Source organism: Phalacrocorax carbo, chromosome 7, assembly GCF_963921805.1.
Source record: "Phalacrocorax carbo chromosome 7, bPhaCar2.1, whole genome shotgun sequence".
NCBI classification, from domain to species: Eukaryota; Metazoa; Chordata; class Aves; order Suliformes; family Phalacrocoracidae; genus Phalacrocorax; species Phalacrocorax carbo.
In genome coordinates, this window is record NC_087519.1 from 14,466,178 (window position 1) to 14,490,218 (window position 24,041).

General features: G+C 40.3%; 1 protein-coding gene across 4 annotated transcripts in view; it reads right to left on the reverse strand.

Moving 5' to 3' along the window:
- Window positions 1–24,041, reverse strand: part of ATOSA (atos homolog A) — a 47,385-nt gene that overhangs the window by 17,940 nt on the left and 5,404 nt on the right. The window contains exons 1-2 of one of the 4 annotated variants that reach the window (XM_064456433.1): window positions 16,877–16,947; window positions 6,906–6,993 (exon numbers count right to left, since the gene is read on the reverse strand). The exons of 1 other annotated variant lie outside the window; for it this stretch is intronic. In XM_064456433.1, coding sequence (XP_064312503.1) covers window positions 6,906–6,957 — 52 coding nt within the window. In that variant the 5' untranslated portion in view covers window positions 6,958–6,993; window positions 16,877–16,947. Of the gene's footprint in view, window positions 1–6,905; window positions 6,994–16,876; window positions 17,118–24,041 lie in introns of those variants that run through there. 2 more of the 4 variants (XM_064456434.1, XM_064456432.1) reach the window with 2 other exon arrangements.

The window sequence follows — 24,041 nt, forward strand, 5'->3', positions numbered from 1 at the left end:
GAGTTAATTTCTATTCATGTTTTGATTACTATGCATAAAATACCTTTCCACTTGGGGGGGGGGAAGGAATTCAGAAGGTTTTTTTTTCTTCATTCCCTAATAGCAGAGCATTTGGCAAACATAGCAAGACAGACTTGAGAGATCCATGCAAGAAGGGGTACATGAAACAAAAGCTCCAATTAAATATGCAGTTACCTGCATATGTAAATTGTAAAGCATGTAAAACTAGCTTTTGCATGTACCTGTTTGCCTAGCCCAGGCTTGTACTCCATGGACCCCAGGGCTTACAGCCTATTTTGAAGGATCTACATTAAGGTAAATAAGTCAGCCTACTGCCAGGGGTCCTCATCTTTACTGACCCTTTTTTCCCCTTTTTAAAGGAAGGCAGTTACACAGCTGCTTTAGGTAGCAGGGACGGGCTATAATCAGGACCCTCTCCCTGCCGTGCACCCACATCTGTCCATGGCACACGCAGCCAGCAGTATGGCACTCCTGACCCATGCTGTACATGCCACATCTGCGTGCACACATCTACGGAAAGGTGCCAGGTGGTGGACCGCCACAACCACAAGTTCTGTGGCTCCATCCTCTGGAGGGGAGCAGCGAAGAGGCTCTTCTGAAACAGCTGCCCATGCTGGCTGCCTCTCCCCTGCACTCTGACCAGGAAGGGACCACGGGTCCAAGAAGAACAGGGTGCAGCCAAGGCAATTCATCTGGCCACCACCTGCCCTCAGGCAGAAAAAAAGCCAGAGGATAGATAAATTACCCTGGAGGACCCCATATGGCATGTGGACAATCTGGCATGAGTTAAAATGGTCATTCATCTGACAGGTGGCAGAAAATGACTAATAAAGGGTGCATGAAAGATTAAAGGAAAGGTAAATAATAGAGAGGACAAGACACTTAGGTAGTGACGTGAATCACCTACAAAATTAAGCACCTGCAATTTTTTTTTCCCAGCTGAAAGTCTGGTGAACAATAGGCAAGGCATACTTAGGGATAGGGAAACAGGATCTGGAAAGACTCAAAAGGATTTGGGTATTAGAGCTGACAAAAACAATAATTGCAGTATTATCTTGCTGCTAACACAAGCATCATGCTCATCTTCGCATGTCCAAAGGCCATGGTAATGTTAAGAAAGCCACAGCAGGAAGGATCACTACTGGAGTATTTTTCCTACTCTGACACAGAAGTTCCAAAACTCTAGAAAGTGTTCAGCAGGAGTGATATTAATTTGAACAAGAATGGCCTCATCCTTAGCAGACTAAACAGAAGGGGAAATTCATCCTTAAGAAAATGTGTAAAAGGAACTCTGTTTAGTTAAAATATGTAAAAACATCTATGGTTTTAAAGAAAAAATTAAAGAGCTCGATCAAGATCTACATGTGCTTACGCATATAGATCCCTCTCAAACACCTTCTTACTCTAACAGCAATGTGGACAGTAAGATATGATACCTGAAAATTTACACTAGAGAATTTTAAAGTATAAGTAACAGTAAAATAGACATGTCCTTTAATTAACATTAGCAGCTTACCATGTGAAGCAGTAGATCTTCTATTATTTGGCTCCCTTTTTTAGAAAGAATCCATATTTGATCAAAAGCTTCTGGATACAAATTAATTGATACAAATTAATAGATAACTCCTATGGCTTGAGTACTTCTGCTGAGCTGGTTAGGTTCAGGTGAAAAGCCCATCCCCTTTTTGCATTAAAAAATCTGATACCAAAGCTTATATTGTATACTAAAAATGCTCAGTGTCCTCACAGATACATATCACAAATTGACATAACAAGATAGACAATTGAAACATGTCCAAATGTTACTAGATCCAGTGAATCTAGTAAATAAGCAAGATCTCGTGAATAAAGCAAGGTAAATAAATCTGAAATCATCATTACTCAAGATTCAGAATACATACACAATATCACTTTACGTACACAAATAAAAGTTACTTTTCTGTTCAATTTGCAAACACTGCTTCTGTTCCCATATCAGACCTATTACTTCAGAAGCAACCAGTTTCTTGCCTTAAGTATGGAAGAGGAAACACAACTAGCTAGACAGACATCTTGGTATTGGCTGCAGTTAAAAAAACATGATGTTGTTTCAAACTAAAAACTGCATCTCATTAAAGGATAATGAACAGCAAAAATTGAACTAGGAAATGCTACTGTCTTCATAACAGCATTATAAAGAAGACAGGGACAACACTTTAAAATTATGTCATCAATGTAACAAACCAGGTATTTGATCTAGACTTTTTCTTAAAGCACAAATAACAATGGATATTAACAAATGTGTTTTCCTACAAAGTTCATGTAACATATTGACTTCTTTGCTCCATTAGATTTCAATATCATTTAGCAGCTTCTAAGAGTTTTCATAAAGGAAAAAACCTATAAATATTGAGAAGCCTGGTAACTGTTCCTAAACAACAGACACAGATGATGCAAGTTGATGTAATTGAGGACAAGGGTAGAAAGACATTTACAGAAACAGCAAACTCAGTGTTTAGTTAAAAAAGTCTTATTGTGTGTGTGCTATAACTGTTTGCTTTTGTGTATGAATCAGCCCTAAGACACACATCATATATTGCACATAGAATAACCTCAATCCTATAATCTAACTATTCAAATATTATTATTATTCTGCTTCATCTCTAGCATCAGAGCATGTAAGTATATAGCATAAAATATACATCCCAGCAGTGTCTGGGTTTTATTCTCCCTAAAATAGCAAAATAATCTAGTTAGTTGACGCAAGTACATAGGAATTAAAGTAACAAGGCGCTACAGCCCTTTAATCAATACATTCACACTGAAGTTTATTGATCACATGGTCACAAGACATAGCAGCAGATGCCAGACTACTCTAAGAGGGAAAGAGAAGAATATAAATTTAGACTGATGCTACTACACATAATTCAAAATATACAATACTGAAGAACTGAAACCTGGAGGCACATCATTTTTTTCTTCATTTGTCTCCTGCGCATACCAACCCCAGCAAAGACTGATTTTCTACATCTTCTGGACAAACAGAAAAGCCCATTTAACCAGATATGTCACAAAGAGTCTTCACATCCTTGTTCTCCCCCCATTCACTATACACCTGTGCACAATCACTGCAGCTCTGGAATAAAAAATAAGAACTCAAACATCACCCACCACCCAAAAAAAAAGTTAAAGTGGCTTACATCCTAAAACATCTATGGAAGTTAGGTATCTGGTACTAGTGAGGCACAAATCCACTTAACAATAATGCAAGGACTCTCCCAAAACTTCAGTTAATGCAGTTGTGCCCAGCCAACTCCTTTCCCAACTAGGTCATGCTTGTGTGGACCAACTCCCTTCCCTTTCCTATCACAGCATTTTCTATAGTAATTACAGAAAATGTTTTCCTGAAATATGTGTATTAGAAGAGCATTTAATCTATTTTCTAAGCTTAGACAGGAAACAAAGACATTCAGTATCATGTAACCCATTGTGCTCCAGGGGCCACTAGAATATACATCTGCAAGCCACTGCCCTGTCCTGCCCAGCCATTCACAGCGAGGCAGTGAATGGCCCCAGCAGAGCTCCTCCTGCCCTATGCCCTCCTCCTGTCATAATCAGGTAGTGCTACAACTGTAACCTCTCTTAGTCCATGCTTATTTTATTGTCTTAGCTCCTTTCATAATGCACTGGACACTACAAATATCTACCAAGCGTGTAGGAGGAGAGCTCATTTTGGTAAAGTGCCTTTCTTCTTCGAAGAAAGACAAATTTGTTCAACTTGAAATACCCATTAGTCCTGAATTCCACTGATTTAGAGGGCTACTTTCTTAGACAGTCCATGATAGTTGCCTTTAAATATGCTCTGTAACAGTCCAGACCTTCACTGGAAAATCTTTAGGCATCCATAATGGATTTTGAAGGCCAATTTAAAGTAATCAGATTTCTATTTTACTCCTTAAAGTTGAAACCCAGTAAGCAAAATACTAAAGAAAATAGGGAGTACATGGTATAAGCTGTTTGGATTCCCAGCTGATGCAAGCGCTGCTCCTGCCCTACCCCAGCTGTCCAGCAGGTACCATGGTGTTGTTGCCCACCTCTGCTCTCTGCTTCCTTCAGGTGCTACAGTTTTTTTTTAAAGACTAAAAATATTGCTTAAGTACTTGGATCTTATCTTTTGCACTTTTAGTACAGGCAGTCTGTAAAGAGAAGCTTCAGTCTAAGAGTCCCATGGCAGGAAAGTCAGGTACACTGGAGAAATGCAGCTGCGCTGTCAGCATTCAGAACTCATCACTTCCTAGCAAATGCATTGCTCTGCATTTTAAAAATTGCAGCAGAAGCTCTCTAGCCCTTCCCACAACACAGTCAACTCTGAATAATAAGTTTTATTATCTCACTATTCCAATTAGTAAGCTGAAGGTAGTTCCATATTTTAAGAGTAAAGCAGGGATTCAAGAAACAACTGTAAAGGAAATGAAACACAATGTAAACATTTGACTAACAGCTTCTCTTCTGGAATTAGAAACACCTATGGATGCTTCAGTTAATTAATTCCACGTTGTGCTTAACTTCAAAAGAAAGTTGCCCTTGAACCCCCCCAAATTCATGATTCTCTGAATGAGCAGTCATGTGTCTGCATATTACAAACCTGTAATTACATCTGAAGTCACACACTTCAAAAGCCTTGCAATATTAAGGGTTTACGTATAATTTACACTATCAAGAGTTAAAGTAATGAGATGGTCTACTTGCTTCAGGAAACAAATGCAATGAACTGGTTACCTTATCTTAGGAATATTCCTAAATAGATTTTTTCTCCTGCATTGACTCCTGTCTTAGATTCTTATGGCTCAAGATCTTTGAGCTCGGGGACAGCCATTACAAAAAGATGAGGAGAGCAGCACAGGACCTTATCTTACTCTTGCCATCTCCTTACTTTCTCCAGGGTACCAGACTGAACCACTACCTGATTATCAAAGCAGTTCTGCTGTAGGCAGGAAATGGAAGTACAGAAATTTTACATTAGGACTGATACATACCTGCTATTCAAAGAAAGTAGAGTATAAGCTATAAAAAAAATTGCTGGTTCTAATTATTTTTGTGTAGGAGAATAGGAAGAAATTCACCTGCTTTTGTGTTGTTGTGCCAGTTTATAATTAGAAAAACAAAACAAAGGACATAATCTTATAAGCAAGCAGGGATATTTAAAAATCAAGACAGCTACATGGCAGCTGATGAAGTTACTCCAGAGCTCTAGAGCAATAAAAATCAAATTAGTACCAATCACTGTCACCAGCTCGACTCCAGACTGTAGAGCTGCAGTAGCTCCCCTGGTATGCGTGTATCACTGCCGATCTACCACATGCTTCTGCTCACAGCATCCAGAGCTAATCTTGAGGCAGCTTTACCGTAAATAAAGTTACCAAAGTGAGACTGGTCTTAAAAAATCAGGCTGGGGGGTGGGGAAACACTAAGCACAAATCATACAAATCACATTTTACTCAAACTTATTTAGTTTCAAACAGCTTAATGAGTACAGAAATAAAATCCAGTTAAACTCATTTAAAGCTTAAATTTCCTGCAGTAATCTCAGAAACTACTGCTCTTTGAGAGTGTAAAATGCAGACTGTTAAACTGATCTGGGTGTTACCATCTTGCTTCCTGCATTTTGGCTGACATCCTATTTTGCCATCACCATGCTGCTTACTGAGTCACTTTTCTTCCAACTGTAGCTTTCTATTTTTACCTAAGCAAAAACGGTTTAACCTGCTTCTTTTGATTTTTTGGCATTGAACCGAATTCTAGATCCAATATTTGAATTTTGATGAGGGAAACTGGTTTTATTTTATCTTAACTGGACAAAGAAAAGGAATACTTAAGAACAAATGATGCAAGCTTAATTGTTTCTTGCTCCAGAAGGAAATAAATTATGAAGTAGGTCAATCATTACGATTTCATTGTCTGTATTTAGTAGAAGGAAAGCAATACCTGAAAACGTGAAGTTTGAGGCTCATTTCAAACCTCAGTTCACCATAAGTCACATGAGAATCTGTATATTCTAATATACAGTTGTTCCACTATATCCTGACATGGGTAAATAGGTGTTGAAATGTAAGTATAAAGCTGTAAGATTTTTCAGTGCTGCAATGTTTAGCATTTTAAATATAACCCAGTTGGAGGAACAGAATGGACGCTTTTTGCCAATCCCTAAACTTCCTAGCCTACAGGTTACAAAAGATAACTACTCGTACAGACGTGCTATAACTGGACAAGTACTGAAAGCAAAGAGGACTTGTCTCAGCTAATGCCCTTACTTAAGCACACATCAATTTGTGTTTTCCTTTATATTATGGTTTCCTGGATTGTGATTTTGTTAAATGTGGCTACACAAAAAACTCTGAAATTGTATTATAATGAAACACACACACCTATCAGGAGCAGACTAAGTAATTCCTGAGTTTTCCATTCATTCTTCTCTAGCTTTTTACATTTTTCCCTTGATTAGGTGATGCTCTGCCTAAATTAGATTGTTAGAACAAACTGCATGACTCGATAAACCTACATGAACAAAAAAACCTTAAACCTGACAAAGCAATAAGATTTCTAATTCTGCAACTCAAAATTATTTTTTCAGGTACTTCTGTTAGTTCATAGAAGAAAACAATTAGGAGAAAACACCTCTTTTAAAATAAGTATGTGGCATTAAGTGGCACAGAATAGACATTCATCTGCAATTGGAAGGGAATAAAGGGCCTTCACTCTCACGATCAGTACTGCAGTCTACCACCCTCGTAAATATGCTGATATTAATTTTGCAGAATTATATTGAAAACAGATTACTGAAATGCTCCTGTTTTAAATCCCACCCCAGTTCACAGAAGGAAGCAAGGGCAATGTCGAGATCAGACCTAGGCTAGCTTCACAGTCACTGCCACCATAATGTGAAACCGCATCCAACATGCTTGGTTTGGGGAGCTGAAGGAGCCGTGTGTCACCCTGGAACAGAAAACAGAGCGCACTTAAGCTTACAGAATATGTGAAAATTTTTTCCTAAAGTGTTTTATGGAAAAACAATTAAGTGCTTTTATATTAAAATACAGACTTTCCAATATGAGATTTCTAGATATGTATTCAATCCTTTTTTTTCATGCTTCCTTCACTGATGTTGATGATGATGACTGTTTCATCTTTCATCAAGGTTCCCCCAGACAAGGGAACTATGTTTGGAGATGAGGATGGTGGCTGATGACCATCATCATTATTGTTATTCACTAATTCAAGAACCAGCATAGCAGCAGTGACATGGCTGAACACATACAGACTGAAGGCTTTCATCAACTTACTCAACTTTATGTTAGCTGTAAATATCACGCTGCAGTAGCTCCATAGCTGTTGCTTTCTTTGCAAAGGAAAGCCCAGCATGATTTGGCTAAGCCTCATCTCTTTCTAAAGGCACATCATCCATACAACAGTTGCAGCAATTGAGTACTGGTGGGGGTTCTAACCCAATTTTGAAGCCAAGGCATCCCTCCCATTAAACAGGTTGACAGCAGCTATGCATTAAATTCCAGCTGTAATAGCATTTTTATAATACATAAATAAAAATGCATGCCAGAAATTTTACTTGAGGCCTTAAATGCAATACAATTCAGGACAACAGACTAAGTTTCCTCTTTAATTTGTTTAACAATCCAGTTTGACAAAGATTCAACTATTTGCAGACTTCTGCAATGCTTTATACAGAGATTGGCTTAGAGATGGAAAGCAGTAATTTGTGATAATAAATCAGCCTCAGATGTTACTGGAAAACAACATGGAACTGTTTAAAAATCCTAACAGTAGGTATTTCAATGCTTATGAGAGCTGCTAGAGAGAGCAGCCCTCTACTTAAAACATGACACGTTTGCATCTTGTGCTGACCAGATTTTTGCTAAAGTGTTACTCAGTTTATTCCTCTACGGCTTATCATCTTCACAATACACACAAATATCTTTGGGAACAGCATTCATAGTGATGCAGGGTTACACTTGCATGTTGGTTTTCAAAATTTCTCCACTAACACTTAAAATTAATCTCTTTGGGGTATTTCATGGTTTATGTCACCACCTTAAATATTTATTGTGCTTAGAAATTTTGACAATATACTCACCAGCACAGCAATAGGCTCTGCACCCACCCAAAAAGCAACTCTTCTCCCTCAAGGGTGCACAACACTCAATTTCAAATATTCTGTTGTCTTAGAGGAACCTATAAACTATAACGTTATGAATGAAAAGAAAACCCTGAGAATGCCAGCACTGTTACCCAGGTCAGTTGATATCCCAGTTAACCCGAGATCCAGATAGGTGGAAGTTAATTTGTTTTATTTTTAAATTCTAGAGAAGATGACAGTCTGTGCAGTTTTCCACAGGCTGAAAAGACCTCATGAGCCAGGAATTAAAAATCTGCAACTGTCTGGGCAGTAATGAACTTTTTGTTCAATCCAAACCATGACAGTAGTCATTTTACGTGTCTAGACCTATTTCATCTGTGCATGTACTGAATAGCTTGAGGGATGCAGGCTTTGTTCCTCTCTGTTTTCATGCAATTTGAAGAATTGCCAGGTCTAGCTGAGTTACATTTATCTTGTTACAGTTCAGATTTACTTTAAGATTTTTTAAAAAAATCAGACTAACAGAACTCTGGAGCATTCAGACCTTGTTAAGTTTTTCCTCCACATATATGCACATCTTGGAAAGTACCCTTTTAAAAACTGGGCCCACTTGAACACTGAAATTTCAAACAACATACTTATTTGCTTACAAAATTTAAGTGTCTGCTTTCCCTCTCCCCTTCATTCAAACATCCTGCCAGGTTTGCATTGCAGCTTTGAAGGCTACCTGAAACATCCAGCCACTGGGCACCTCGTGGAACAAAACAAGTTTGTGACAATCCTAGAGGCAAGACACTCATCCAAAGTGCCAAAATTAACACTACTAAAGCAAGAATAATAGTGGTATATTCATAACGTATCTGTTCAAAACAATTCTCCCTTCTCAAGGGAAAAAGTGAGTTCATGGATGACTGCACCATTGCTGGCACAGAGCGAAGACAGGCACGGTGAGGGCCAGCAGGCAAAAGTCTCCCTGCACAGTGCTGACCTCAAGTCACCCATCATCCCTGGCCTCTGCTCCAAGTTTATTGGTTGCACGTGTGTTTTGTAACACCCTGTACTGTGTATTCTTAGAACATACTTTCCAGAGAACCAAAGGGACAGGGCTCACCCCTCCACGACTACTTCCAAACCAACCTCACCAGCAACAGCAGCATCCTCAAGATAAACTAGCAGTTTACAGAATACTAAAGGATCCAACCTCTACGTCTGCATGCTCTAAAAATCAGGTGACCTGTGAGTCAAAAGGCAGAGCAATAAGTTATTAGGAAAAACAAAACACTCCACTAAAAATAGTGTACACGAGAAGCATATGAAGAACAACAGTTTTTATCCAGTCAAAGCTCAAGGCCCTGCATGGCCACTTTTGTATTCTGTGCAAAAACAACTGACATAAGCAAAGACAAATAAACAAATAAAACCCAACTGTAGTTCCTCCTTGATACTTGCAAATATATATTTAATCAAAAGTACACAGCAGGGGAAAAAAATGTTGAATTTGGAACCAGCAGAAAAGGTATTAATGCCCAAAGTAAATATTCAACGAAACTTAAATTAGCGAATGTCAAAATTACTTTCTCTTAGGGAATATTGCTCCAAGCTGCCTTCAGCTCAGAAATGCCAAGAAGTCAGTATCTGCTACACACCAGCTACTAGCATAGTTCAGGCAACATTAAGGATTCGCCCACTTGTCAGGTTTAATAGATTTAATAATTTATTGTTAATGCTCAAGTTGAGCATCAGACAAAAAAAAAAACCCACAAGCATTACAGAATCCAAGTGCCTGATAGACTTGTTTTGTCAACCCTTTCAGTTACCAAAAAGATTATACAGAGATTTTCTGTTAGAAATCAGTAAAGAAAATAAATTATTACTATCAAGTGACAATAACAATTTTTTTGGAGGATCTTTTTTTAAGAGATAACAAAGAAGTAAGTGTAGAAGTAGAGTAAAAAAGATTTTAAATGTACATATTACTACATTGGCTGTTATTGTAAACTGGGTTTTGGAATCACTTATCTTCAAGAAATAAAAAAAAAAAACATCTCTGAGATTTTTAGCACAGAACATTTTATTCTTACCATCTGAATTAGTGGCTGATCTTGAAAGGACCAGAATCTGGCATGTGAATTCAAACAAGCAATCTGCCCTCTTTACCCCCAGAAAAACATGCAAATTGGGTTCACTACGCCCTTATTACTGGGTTGGATCCCTAGGAAATAGCATTTCAAGACTTGCTTTCAGCATGAGTTGGTTTTACTCTTCACTATGGAAAAACACGGTCTGAAATCCTGAGATTTTCCTCAGAGATAATTCTTCACAGTCCGAGCTGTGATGAAGCTGGAAACACGCCCTGCCAGTGGGGACCTCTGGGCCAGGCACAGCCCATGTGAATACCACCCAGGCTTCAGCAGGCAGATGGCAGTGCCTTATCTGCCTCCTCAGGGAAGTGCCAGCGGTGCCTGCAGGATGTCTCATGGAATTCGTCACTGAAAATGAGTGTGAAAAAGAGAAAAGATTATGCCTCAATAACATCCAGCCTTGTGAGTAAGGTATGTCTGGTTGGTGTCTAACAAGAACCCATATTTTCCTGTTGTCTTTTTTGCCTCTCAAAACATCATCTTTCATAACAAGGAAATTACCATTTTTTTCCCCCCCTAGAAAAACTTTCAAGATCTTCCATGGCTTACCACCATTCCTGCTGCTTCCAGTCACTATTGCTGTAAACTTCCAGTTAGTCTCTGATTAATCACCTGTACTTCCTACCCCCGTGTTGTCCTATAGTCACTTGATGCAAGATGACACTGCTTTCCAGCTTCTCTGTTATGGTGACAAAGCCTTGTTAGCCTGTATGCTGGGAGCACAGTTTACCTGTCTCATCAGTATTATCCCTTTGTTTCCTTACAGCCCTCTGTAGGAAGTTATTGATTTCATGTCTGATACTCACATGAGGTCTGAAGTAAGGTTGGTCTTTTGTTCCATGCTTGTGTAATACCCAGCAAAACATGATACCTGAATGTGCCTCTTAATTTGTATCAGATAACAAATAATAATCTTCAGGTAAGAACTCCAGGAATTTGCTTCCCTTATTTTTAAAAGTAATGTTGACTGAGTTATACACCTGGAGGCTGAAGAATTCCTTGTTCCATCTAAACACTCAAACGCTGCAATATGATACACTCTGGAAATACAGTTTGAGAATATAGTGGCTTCGTACATATCTACATGAAGGACTTTATTCTCTAAAGATGCCATTGTTGTGGCATAAGACCCACAGGCATAGACGTACCTCACAAAAATAGCAAGAGCTGAAGAAACTATGTGTTCTTAACAACATTGATAAAACAGACTTAAAACGGGTTGTTTTTGCTTTATGAGAAGTGACCTGTGTTCAGTAATATACACAGGTCTTGTTCACAGCTCTCCCAGGGGGACCAGCTCAAAACCTGCCTCAGAAACAGTTCCCTCTAGTAGTTTCAGTGCTGTGAAGTTTAGAGTCTATACCAACACTCCTTCAGGTATTCTACCCTAAGGAGAGATAGTAAAACTTCCATTTTGAATTTACCTATACTAGGTACAGGAACTGTAGAGTAACTTTGCTATAAAAATAATAAAGATAGCACTCGGGGTCCTTCTAGCATCCTGCTCACAGTAGCCAAAGGCAAGCACCTTAGCAAAAACAGCACGGCCAATGCAGGGCTGTAGCGGTGTTTCTCCAGAATACTCTCCCAGTCTTTAACAATTGAACCAAAGGGGCAGAGAAGGTCCTACCCTGTCTAGTGGCAAAAAGCTTGAATCCCCTTCCACGGCCCCTTCTACAGGCCTCCACTGTCCTACAGTGAAATTCCCCTACTCCCACTGAGGAGGACAAATGCCTGGCTGCAAGTCAGGTGAAAGGTCACAACCACCCCACGAACTACAGGTTCTTCCTTGCTCCTCTGTACCATGTCCAGTCCAAATACATAGAGCTTCCTACCTCCTTCTCCCTTTCCCCTTGCAATGCTACTCTAGTTGCAGCAGGTAATTTTCATATTAAGTTAAGTTAGAAGGATCCGGATAGATCTGCCCAGATTATAAACTCTCTTATTTAAACTAATGCATTAACTGCCAAGCATTTTAAAGTATACAGTCCTTCAGACATCTTTTTCTAAAAGATCTTATAGGAACTAAAATACTCAAGGCCTCTAGGAATTCATATCCACATTCTCTTAGTTTATGTTTTCTACTTCTCCAGCTGGTCTGCTTTGCCTTTTAAAATTTATTTTGAAGTCATAAAACCAACAAGTCATTTTCAGTTCCATAAACTTTGCTAAAACTGGAGAGGAAAACTGTGTTAGTTGCCATGGCAGCAGTGAGGAGTCTCTGGGTCAGGATGTGGAGAACTTCTCTTGTTCTGCCTGATCATTTGCATCAGAAGTTCAGCCATCTGTTATTAACTCTTTAACAACAGTCTTGCTTGTTAGCACTGGTGCTTGCTATTTAAGTTTGCAGAATCTAACTCCCCACCTTTGCCCCTTTTCTGCATTAATTAGCAGCTTTACAAATTTATCTGAGGGCTCAGTTATCTTTCAGGTAGGATGACCACCATTACTTAAACTTGGTCAATATTCTCCTTTGTCACCAAGGAAAAGGCATACAATTATGCAGACACCATCATCTGGAAGCAGCAGCTTTATTGTTAGGGACACCAATTTTAAAAGAATTTCATCAGACAGTAGATGATGTGGCTGAACTGCAAAACAGACTACATCCTTCCCATTTAAGCATACCCCACTATATGTTATATTCCCATTTTCTCAGTATTGCAGATTAAAACAGTTTTGTAATTTTATTTCGAAGTAGGAACAGCATAGAGTCATCTACGTGATACTAGCAAGGAAATACTGCCTTTTATCCTATAAGAGAATCTGGACTATATTCACCTACTAGCTGTATACATTATGAAAACAAAAACTTAGCTCTCACATTTCCAAGCTGAGTTAATCTTTAACCTTACCTTGACTTCACCATCTTAATTCAAATCTCTATGACCTAATGCAAAATACTGACTTTCTGAATCTAGTCCTAGGAGAGCAGGCCAATCTTGTTGCTCCTCACTCATCATGTCCTCATAAGAAAGTGGGAGGCTATACAATGGCAAAAAGGGAATAACATGACTTTCTTTCACTGTTCCTAAAACTACTTCACAAAAAAAAAAGTACTATTAGGAACAAGTAAGAGGCCTTCAGCAAGAAGTCCCTATTTCAGTCATTTCACAAGGAAACACTGCATCACGTATGCTAATAGCATTCTGTTCACAGGCACAGCCAGTAAAGCTCTGATCCCCCAAACTTATAAAGTGGAAGAAAAAATCTGGGAAGTATTTATGTGGAAATATGGAAAGAGAGTTGCAGAGCATCAGCAGACTAATTCACACATCCGAAAAACAAGACAGCATTTTCCAGTCTAGTATTTCTTTCAGATGACAAGCAGACCAGCAGCCTGTTACATGCACTAGCAATCTCACTGTGGCAAGACCTGGTGTACACACAGCACTGGCTAAGATGCCTTCTCAGATTCGACGAAGAGAAGATGTTTGATAGACACAACGACACGCATGTAGGATAGCTCTGATATAATGCAGTGGTTTAAAGACCCATGTGATACTGTATCAAAACATGAACCCAGTTTCATTACTTCTGGTTCCAATGAGAATGATGCAACTGAACTGAATGTCTATAAGTGTCTGAAATGTGTTTTCTCTCAACATGTTCAGGAAAAGTCTCCATTACAAATATTCAACTTCACATGCAAAGGCTTAGTGAATTATATCCAGGGCAGCTTTCTGACTATCAAACCATGTCAACTCCAGACACTTGGTTCAACACCAAGAAGCTATGTGAACACTCATTGCATGCCTACACCCGAGATAAATGCAGTTACACTGGGGAAGAACTGTTAAGCACATTTTCTACCTACATGAGGCACCTATCAATGCTGCTGAGCTGCCTTTTTTTTTTTATTTCCCCAGAATAACTGAAAAAGAAGAAAATTAGAAACAAACTGAACAGTACAAATACACTGTTAATAATAAAGCTTTTAAAGAATATTCATAAGGAAAAGAGATAGAAACACTCAAGAATTCAAGAATTTTATTTTAATGGACAACACATTAAACATTAGAAATATAGTGTGCAGGTTAAGTAGGAGCTGATACTCATAACTTTATTACAACATCGCGTCAGTTAGAAAAATCACACCTACAAGCTGGAAACTTCTGCAGCACAGCTGCTAGAATAGAACTAGCTACCAGGGTACTTAAAAAAGCACACAGGAAAAAAAAGCATAGGACTTGTTAGAAAGCATACTCAGGTGAGGAATGTAGATTAAGAATCCCATTATTTTATCTGAAATAAAAAGGCAAAACAAAAAGCCCAGAACAAATTTATTTTCATGACATCTGACCTCTTCTACTGCAGTTTCTTTCTGTATTCATCTTCTCTTTGTGCTTTCCTACCTCATCTCTCAAAACTTTGATGTTACAACCTGTTCACTGTCATCTAAGTGCTGGGTAATTTACGTTGTGGAACTTTGTCAGAACACGTTTGACCACCCAAAATCATCCTCCTAGCTAGTGAGGCTACCTCCAGCTTCAGTAGGTTTGTTTCAGCATTTTCAGTCCAGATTATTTAGAGGGTGGGTGGAGGGAAAGGAATAAGGCTAGCAGACCAGAGGCAGATACTGTACTTCATCAGAAGTGTAAGGAGCTCTGAAAGAACCGAGATGAAATTGATGATGGTGGAATAGCATGAAGCTCCTTGGGTCATTTTTCCAATGCTATTAACCTTCACCTACAAGGCCTGCCCTTAAGCAGTTAAAGAGTAACCTGCAAAAGTAAAAAAGTTACAAAAGAGACAATATATGCTTCTCATTTTAAAAAAAATTCTGGGAGAATGGCCAGGCCCATAAAAATGTTTTTAAATTTTATTTGGGAGGACAAATGAGGACATTACAACTCTCAAGCTGTGCAAAAGATTTCTGATTTTAAAATGGACACCAGAGCCTATTATGGAATTTTGAATGCATAAAACAAAAGAACATTTTTGATAGTTTTAGAATTGAACTGTGTCACACAGCACAATTCAGCTATTTACAAGTTTCCACACTGTAAGTCATGTTATTAAGCTTTAATAGTCTTCTGGTACTCAAAAGAATAAAATGTTACATGGGGTCAAAATTTAAAGGCTTAACAGAATTTCAGCCAAGAATCCAGTTTGCCTCCTCTCTTCTAACATATGGTAATCTTCTACACAGCAAAGCAACAGACATTAAGTTAACACATTTAAAATTCAATACATGCAATTATGAAATTTCACTTTGTCCTCTCAAAAATTCCTCACTACTTTATAAAGCACTACTTCAGTGATTCAAACCAATATTCCCACACAAACCACAAGAGTACACTAGTGGAATTGTTCCTCCTCCTGTATCAGGAGGCGAACACCTAATGTCAGCAGGCTCATTTAAGCTAGAGCTCCAGTACCTTTCAGAGGAATATCAACAAGTTCTAGACCCAGGATGAAAATATATGCAAGTCCTTGGTCAGAACAACATTTGCATTTTTAGAGAAGAGGTTTGCTTAAAAAGGAATGGATAATCCTCAAATCCTCAATTCAGCAGTGAATTCAGTATGCTATTTAATTAGCTTTAAACATAGCATATAGTTGAGCAACCAGTAAGTTGCTAATTAAAAATACATATTTTCAGTTGCCCCCAAAGCTGACGTATTTGCATTAGCTTCATTTGCCCCAAGACAGACAAGTACTGGCAAAGGGCTAATAACACTTTCATGCGTTGTTTCTAGCAGAAATCAAACTATTGTAATAGTTTCCTCCTGCTGGAAGAGATAAAAAAATTTAGAAAAAAAGAAAGAAACTTGACCTACATAACATGGCACAGAAGAAACTCAGTTAAGCTTCAGGGTGTTTTTGGGAAGGGGAGAGGTTTTTTTTTTTCGCCACAACAATGAAGAAACAAGCAGTTACATATGGCTACGCTAACTACAACTGTTAGCAGATTTGACATGTAACTAGGTGTCTCACTTTTAAGGCTTAAAAATACCCCCCTCCTGTTCCAAGCCGCTTAATACTTTGGCTCTAACAATGTAATAAATTAACAGAGTTAATTTTGAGGCTGTCCATTACTTCCCTTTAAAGGGAGGCTGAAAAAAAAAAAAAAAAAGACATCACAGAAGTCCAGCCTTTCATAGGCTCAGTATACGGAACGAAAGGAAGGACATATGGTGAAACTGTTTGTTTTTTTAAAGGAACCATTTACAGACGAAGTACAGCACACGTCTTCAGCTCAACCGGAGAGGCAAACTTTAGTACAGGCAGATGTAAAAATCACCTTTCATAGAAAAAAAAAAAAAAACCAAGCAAAATTGTAACTCTCACAGTTACACAGCTTGGACCCATTTCAAGCCCGGGAAGACTGTCCGGCCCGGTGCCACCAGCCTCCAAGGCTCCCCACCGCCCTCCTCCCGGAGCCCCCTCGCCCCTGAACCGCCTGTTTCGGTCACGACCTCAGCCACACGACCCACGGACACGCTAAGCGTGGGAGGGCGGGCAGCCGCCAGGTCCCGCTCCGGCGCGGCCAGCCGAGCCCGGCGCAGGGGACGAGGCAGCCGCGGGAGGGGGGCCGCGGTGGGTGGGTGGGGCTGGGAGCCGGTTCCCTGCCGGTACACACCTTGTCTGCGCGGCCCTGTGCTCCCGCAGCGAGCCCCGGCGGCGCGCCGGCGCGGGTGGGTGCCCACGGCATCTTCCACAAAGGAGGCAGAGTAGGGGCGCGCATAGCAACAGGCCCGGGCGCCGATTGGCCCCGCCAGGCGAGCGCCGGCCTCCTCGGCAGCGCGGCCCGGCCCCCGCCGGGGCAGGTGAGCGGGGGCGGCGGGGGAGCGGGCAGCACACCCGCAGCAGCCGGCAGAAACCGCCCAGATCGGTGCTAAAGCAACGAAAAGGCGCGTTGCAGCCACGCGTGCCCCCGCCCAGGGAACAGGCGGCGGCGCTGCCGGCACGCCCGGGAAGGCGGGGAGCGGGGCCGGGGCGGGACGGCCGCCGCCCAGCCCCCCGGCCCCACACCGGGGCCCCGGCTCCCGGCCGGCGGGGCGTCGGAGCCGCTGAAGGCCCGGCCCCGCCCCGGCCGCGGCAGCACCAGCAGCGGCGGCAGCAGTGCGCGGCCCGCCGAGCGCCGGCATCTCGCTACCGGGACCAGCAAATAACTCGAGGAAGTTTGGAACGGCTTCCACGAGCGTTGGCACTACCCGCTCCGTGTTCGCGCGCAGCGCCGGGCGCGAAGGCTCAGCCCCGCGCAGCCGTATAGGCGCGGTGATGGATATTTACATCAGGAGCGGAAAAAGCCCGACCTGCCCCAGCCAGCACCAGCTAACTTCCCGCGGCACTTTTTCCCCCGCTCCGCCCAGTCCCCTCGGAAGCGGCTCGGCTGCCGCATCCTTCTAACCGTGACAGCACACAGAGCGGGGAGGAAATAACCCGTTACTAGCTCTCCTGGCACTACCGGAGCTCTTAAACCTACCCTACTGAGCTCCCTACTTTAGTATTTTTTCCTGAGCCCCTCCTCCATTTTTCAATGGGGACTTTCAGGGACTAATTTATGAAGTTATTTCAAGAGAGTAGTCTCAAACTGCACGTATTATTCTAGGTGCAGTCTAAACAACATGTCCACAATAAACAATTTAATCCAGTTCTTATCCATTTACAAGAACTGAAGTCAGATGACATTCACCTTATTAACATAATCAGCACAAAAAAGATATCTTGCTCTCAGCCTAACCATGTCACAAAACAAGAATAAAACTCTTGTTCTGTAGTTAGATGCTCTGAAACGATGAGAAGTCCAGATCAAACTAGACTTAACCACATTCAAAATCCAGTCCCACTCACTAATCCAATCCATTCAAGAGCATGGAAAACATGCTGCTTACTTCACAGAACAGTGATTTTTCCTCACTCACATATTATATAGCAGTATCATTTAGATGTGGTTACGAGAAAATACAGCCTATACCAGATTTTTAAGGTATCCGAGGAAGGTTGGATACACTTTTCAGTAGTTGGCCCATTTAAACATTGTAAATACAGATAGTGCCTTACAGAAAGTTATATGTAAACCATACCATTTCATTAGTCACTGACATTTGAGCTTCCTGTATATTTTCTCAGTTTGCTTTCCAAGTATTTTTCTTTCATGGAACATTTACTTCTACAAAAACACAAAAACACAGTTTACATAGTTGTCTGAAAAAGCAGTTTCAAGTTTTCTTAATTGAGCAACCACCTAGCCTTTGAAAAAAGTACTCAGACGATTTTCTATGAAACTGTTATTCAATACCTGTGGGAGGAATGAGAGGGGTAAGAGGAATATTTATCATGTGGGTAAATCAGTATGCTTAAAAGTTTTGCTAACAGGAGGCAGAAGGAACAACCTGTTTTTGCAGGCCAGCTAACAATGTTTTAGCGAGAAGCAGCTGCCTCTAGATGACAGGCATACCTGCCCACCAAAATGCTCCTGAACAGTCTCCCCACCCTGGGCTACTGGAGTGCAACCACCAAAATTCTTTTTGCACCTGATATTCTTCAAATTCAGTAAAAGTAGGACAGCATGCTGACACTGTCCTAAGCCAGCTGCAAATATACACAGCTGAGCTCTGTGAGTATTTGCGGAAGAACACCCCAGAAATGGATGCATCTGGCCTAATAAAATGCTAAATTTAGAAATCACAATATTAGGAATTCCACCAAACAAAACTCACCTTGAAGCATGCTACTCATTTATCAGCTTGATCTTGTATTCTTCCACAAATTCCACTAGAGGCACAATATACGTATGAGAACAGGACGTTGCTAGTGTGACTGAGCATAAGAGAACACAGTAGCACAGAAATATACATGGGGCTTTATCCTAAGCTGCATATTCCACCATCATAAAGTAGCTGTATTTCAAATACTAATACACTTGCAGTTGTAACACTGTGCAAAATGACTAATAATAAGCAAGAAAAACAGATTGTATTTTAACCTGCCTTCTGCCACAAACAGGATAACACTTACTAAAATAAAAAAATGAGGTCTTGATACGAATGGATTTTATCCAACACAAACTTTAGTAATAAGCAGTCCTACTCATTTCACAAAGCAGGAAATCCCAGCCAAGCATGGTTCGTCTCAGTATTGAGTCAACTACACACCAATTCAGTGGCACTTGCCAGTACACATAATTGGCATCTTCCCTATATTACAAAAAAAAAACCACCCCAACTTCAGCCTTCGGAGGGCCATGCCAAAGCACAGGGTGTCTAGTAACAAGCTAGTTCAGAAAAACACTAGTTCAGATCCCAGCCCTGCCTTGTGCAGGAAAAGCAAGGTGTGCATGTGACCCCTAAGGAGTAAAGCATAACTGCCTTCATGGCACCTTATGTTTACACAGGCTAGTTGTAGAGAAGAGCTAAAAACAAAAGCACATTTCTACCAATGCATCCCTTGCTTGAAATAATCATTTTGGACCGAGTTATTAATTTGCAGAATATAAAAACACTAAGCACTCACATAGATAATCCTATTCCCCTTCTTCCCCCCCAGATGCTCCAGTCCTCAGAATAAAGCTGAGGTAAGCTCTTGATGCTTGCAATGCATGTTAAAGAGCTGATAAGATATACCATCCACAGTCTTAATAATGTATGTATAGCTTTCTTTTTTCTGATGTTAACAGTCAAATTTTATGAGTGAGAGAGACTACATATAGTCTATAACATGCCTAGAAAAGTTGAAAGCATCAGCTGCTAACAGTTCCACTATGATTTTAAAACAAATTCAGTGCAAATCATAAAGCTGCTTAACATTTCATACTGGTTCATTTATGAACCAGCTTATAAAAAGTGTCCTAAAACATTTATGAAACTGGAGGCCATTATATATTTTCAAAATGAAGATGGGATGAAAGAACATACAATGTATATCAAGCAGCATCACTCAACCTTTTCTCTCTACCAGATCCAAAATACGTTCCCACAGAAACTTGTTAAATCAGTGATAGAATCAGTAGGAAACATCCAAAGGCAGTACAATAACTGCCAGTTATGCCAATTTTAGTGAACTTAATCACCAGATGATTAGGTAAGATGAGGCAGGTGTGTATTCTAGCAGTTTTACACTGATCTCCTGACTTTTGCCTTCAAATTCGTCCAGTATTATCAACTATTCCTCCTGTTTCAGCTCCGTAAACTGGCTACTTGATTCTACTCATGCACTTTTTGACAGCATGCACACTTCTAAAAGGGCTTTTCCATACCTTCCTTGCACTAACAGCTGTCTGAACATCCTACACATCCGTAGCAATCATTACCCAGCATGCTCCCCCAGTTCTAGTCCTCCAGATACACTGTTTCTCATAGCTTCTCTGCAGCAAACAAAATTTCTTTGGCCATTTGAATAGCATGTGCTTCAAAAGGAAGAAGCTGTTCCCCCTTCAAAGTAAAGAAAACCAAAGCCATACTTTTCATTAAAAGGCATCTGAAGTGGGAAACCTTGCATAGGAAATGAGGGGTGTATAAACAATTATACGGAAGAGAAAAAAGGATTTACCTTTCAGCAGCATGAATGTTGATATTAATCCCTTTCCCCTAACTGTGCATTCCCCGTCCAAACTTATCTTGACAATTTTGTCCCTGTTCAGTTCCTACTAGTAGGAAACTCCTCCTCCTTCACTCCACGTCACTGGAATTTTACTAAAACTCTTCTCTTCCTGATGCACGTTGTCTTCCCCCTTACGCCCGAGTCCAACTAATTCATCAGGATTAAATGCCTGACTGAAAAAGCCATAATAAAAATGAGCAAGTAAATTGGATGTCTTACTGGGGCTGTGTTGTAAATATTCAGAGCTAACATGCAAAGAAAATGCACCAATACTTGTGACTTGACAGGAAACTGTACAAAGTATCTACACAATGTATCAAAAATTCACTCCACTAACACAGAAGTTATGCCTTCAGCGATTAGTCATCACAGATTTTTTCCTCAGGTATACTCCTAACCACCCTCTGTGCCCCTCCAAGTCTGCAGACAAAGCTTTCTAAAACTTGCTGACCTGCCTGAAAGCATGAGCGAGCCATGGTTTTTCACTTACATTGTTGGGTTAGTGCCCTGGCAGGGAACCTGGCAGGGAAGAAGGGTATTGCACGACTCTGAAAAAAGTCTGCTGACCACAACAGCTCTTCCTGCACCTCTCCTTCTCCTGACCCTCAGAAGAAGCCACCGCTACCCCACCACCTCCCGCCATGGTACTAACTGTACTGAGGACACAGACTAATACTCAGCATCCTCAACTCTTCCCTGAAGTTCTTTCTCTGCCCTTCCCTCCCCCATTATACCCAATGACAAGATGATACTGGCACAGGAACTTAATTTACTCAGCACAGAGAAGTGTGAAACATGCCCTAGAAATCCTGAAGGCTCACCAGTGGGCAAAAGGACTCCCTGCATGCACAGCACCATTAAGAGGTTAAACTAGCATAAGTAGTCACCTGCTGGTAGTCTCACTTCAGTCTGAAACGCACGTACCACACTGGTTCCAAGGGATCTTAATGGAAAAAGCAAAAAATCACTAACTTCACAGGATACACAATGTAAAACATATGACATGGCACATCTGCAACCAGAGATTCCTTATTTCAGATATATTCTCCTTTTTTATTATACCTCAGAAGAAAATCCAACTTGTTTTTTCCCCTAGGAAAAAAAGTCATATTTAGCAATAGGTTTGGGAAATGCATTGATCACTTAAGAGAAAAGTATAAGTGCCCTGTGGTTACTGGGTACTACATACCTGGACAGAAAGAAATTGGATGCCTTCCCACAAAATGAAAAACAGTCAAAACAAAATAAATGTGTATGGGGGCAGCTGAAGAATTCCTTTTACTGCTCTTGAAGAAATGAAGTTGTCCAGAAGCCCTCTCAGTAAGACTACTTTGTTCCCCTTTATTCCTAATAAGGGTTATTCCATTCAGAACACCCATGGAAATGTCATATGTGGAATGCTTCCGTCCCCATGTGTTCACCTGCCTCTACTGATTCATACACAGCTCTTCTCCAAATTATCCAAGAACATCATCATACTACCCCATTACATCTTTGCATTTTGAGTCAACATAATGTAGTAATACCATCCCAATCACAACTTTAAATAGTTTTGGTCCCAAAGCTAGCATTAAAAGGTAATGCAACAATTACTAGCAAAAAAGAACTAGTCAGGCACATTTAACAAGGAGAAAAGTATATTAATACAAGCAAGTTATAAATATAAACATTTTATTTGGTCAGAATAACAATTGTTAAGAACAGCTGGAGAATTTTCATGACTTACAACTCAATTATATTGTTTATGAGCAGCCTTTGTAAAAATCTCTCTTCTAATCTTGGTACAGTTATGCAGGCAGATCAAGAATAACTGCATGTGGCTTTGGCTGTGTGCTTATAGCTATATTCATCCCACACTGCACCGGACAAGCAGAAAAAAAGAACATGTAATGAATGTGAAGTCTTCCAAAGTCCAACTACCTACCCAAGTCCAAGAGGCACTCTCCTGTATTTGCATTCACCCAGGTTTACAGGCATCCTTAATTGCCTACTTATACATTAAGCTTTTGTACTCAGTAGTACAAAGGTAACCACGCAATTGTACTTCTAAAACAATTTAAATTTAACAACTGGCTTCTCTCTAAACATTAAACACAAGTGAGCTGCAAAGACTGTACATTTTACTACCACCTTGAAAGACGATGTAAGACTCCTTCAAAAATCTAAAAAACAGTTTACCAAGTGTCACATCAACATGGAGAAAGTAGTTATTATAGCTATAATTACAGTTAAACTGCAAGACCCTATTGACTAAAAGAACAGCTAGTAACTGCTGGATTGTTATCCTAGACTTGTTACTGACAGGGTAAAAGGCTATGGCTATTTCACCACCATTTAACAGTTGCTATTAGTAGACATTTGTCAAAATAACAAAGAAACATTTTGTAAACAGTGAGGTAGACAGAGCAAGTTCTTTTAACAAATGTCATATAGCTGGTTTGTTCCCATCAGTTACTCTGTTTTCACAGAAGATTTCTAATTTTAATACACAGAATTTCATTTGGCAACGACTCACATCTCACGAGAATCTGTATTTATAAATGTTAGCTTATTTCTAAAAACATTTAGAAGCTGGCAGACCTCAGATCCAATAATAGTTTCAACACTGCCCTTAACAACTAAGTCCAATCTAATATGCTTCAGTCCAGGGATCTGATCTGGCACGCCAAAGTTTCTCACTTCAGCAAGCAAAGAATATGGTCAGAAGGGTCAGTTATATAGCCCAAGCCTATGGACTTGGCATATCCAAAAGCCCCAAAATATCCACCTAAATGCCACTCCAGCAGCATGTGTTCTAGCAACAAGAGCCCCTCTGAAGGCGCTAGTATGGACAACTCCAACAAAACAAAGAAAATGGAAACGTTGTTAGTTACTAGTACAGTTTGTTCTTTCTGAGGAGCAGGCATGCAGTGAAGAACCCTTGCTGTTGAACATGGATAAAAGCACTCTTCCAACACAAGGGCTACTCCTACAACGGGAGGACTTGCCTTGCTGTCAACACTAGATACAAGTTGCAGAACAGGTAGGAAAACTTTAACATAAGCAGGTATTTCAAACCAAAACTTAAATTTTCCAATTCCACAAATTAATATGCTTAGGTTTTAGGGTTTTTTTTGTTTTGGTTTGGGGGGGGGGGGGGGGGCAGGAGTTAAGCACCTAAAAGCTAAGAATACTTGTAGGTTACATTTTTGTAGAAATTTCAT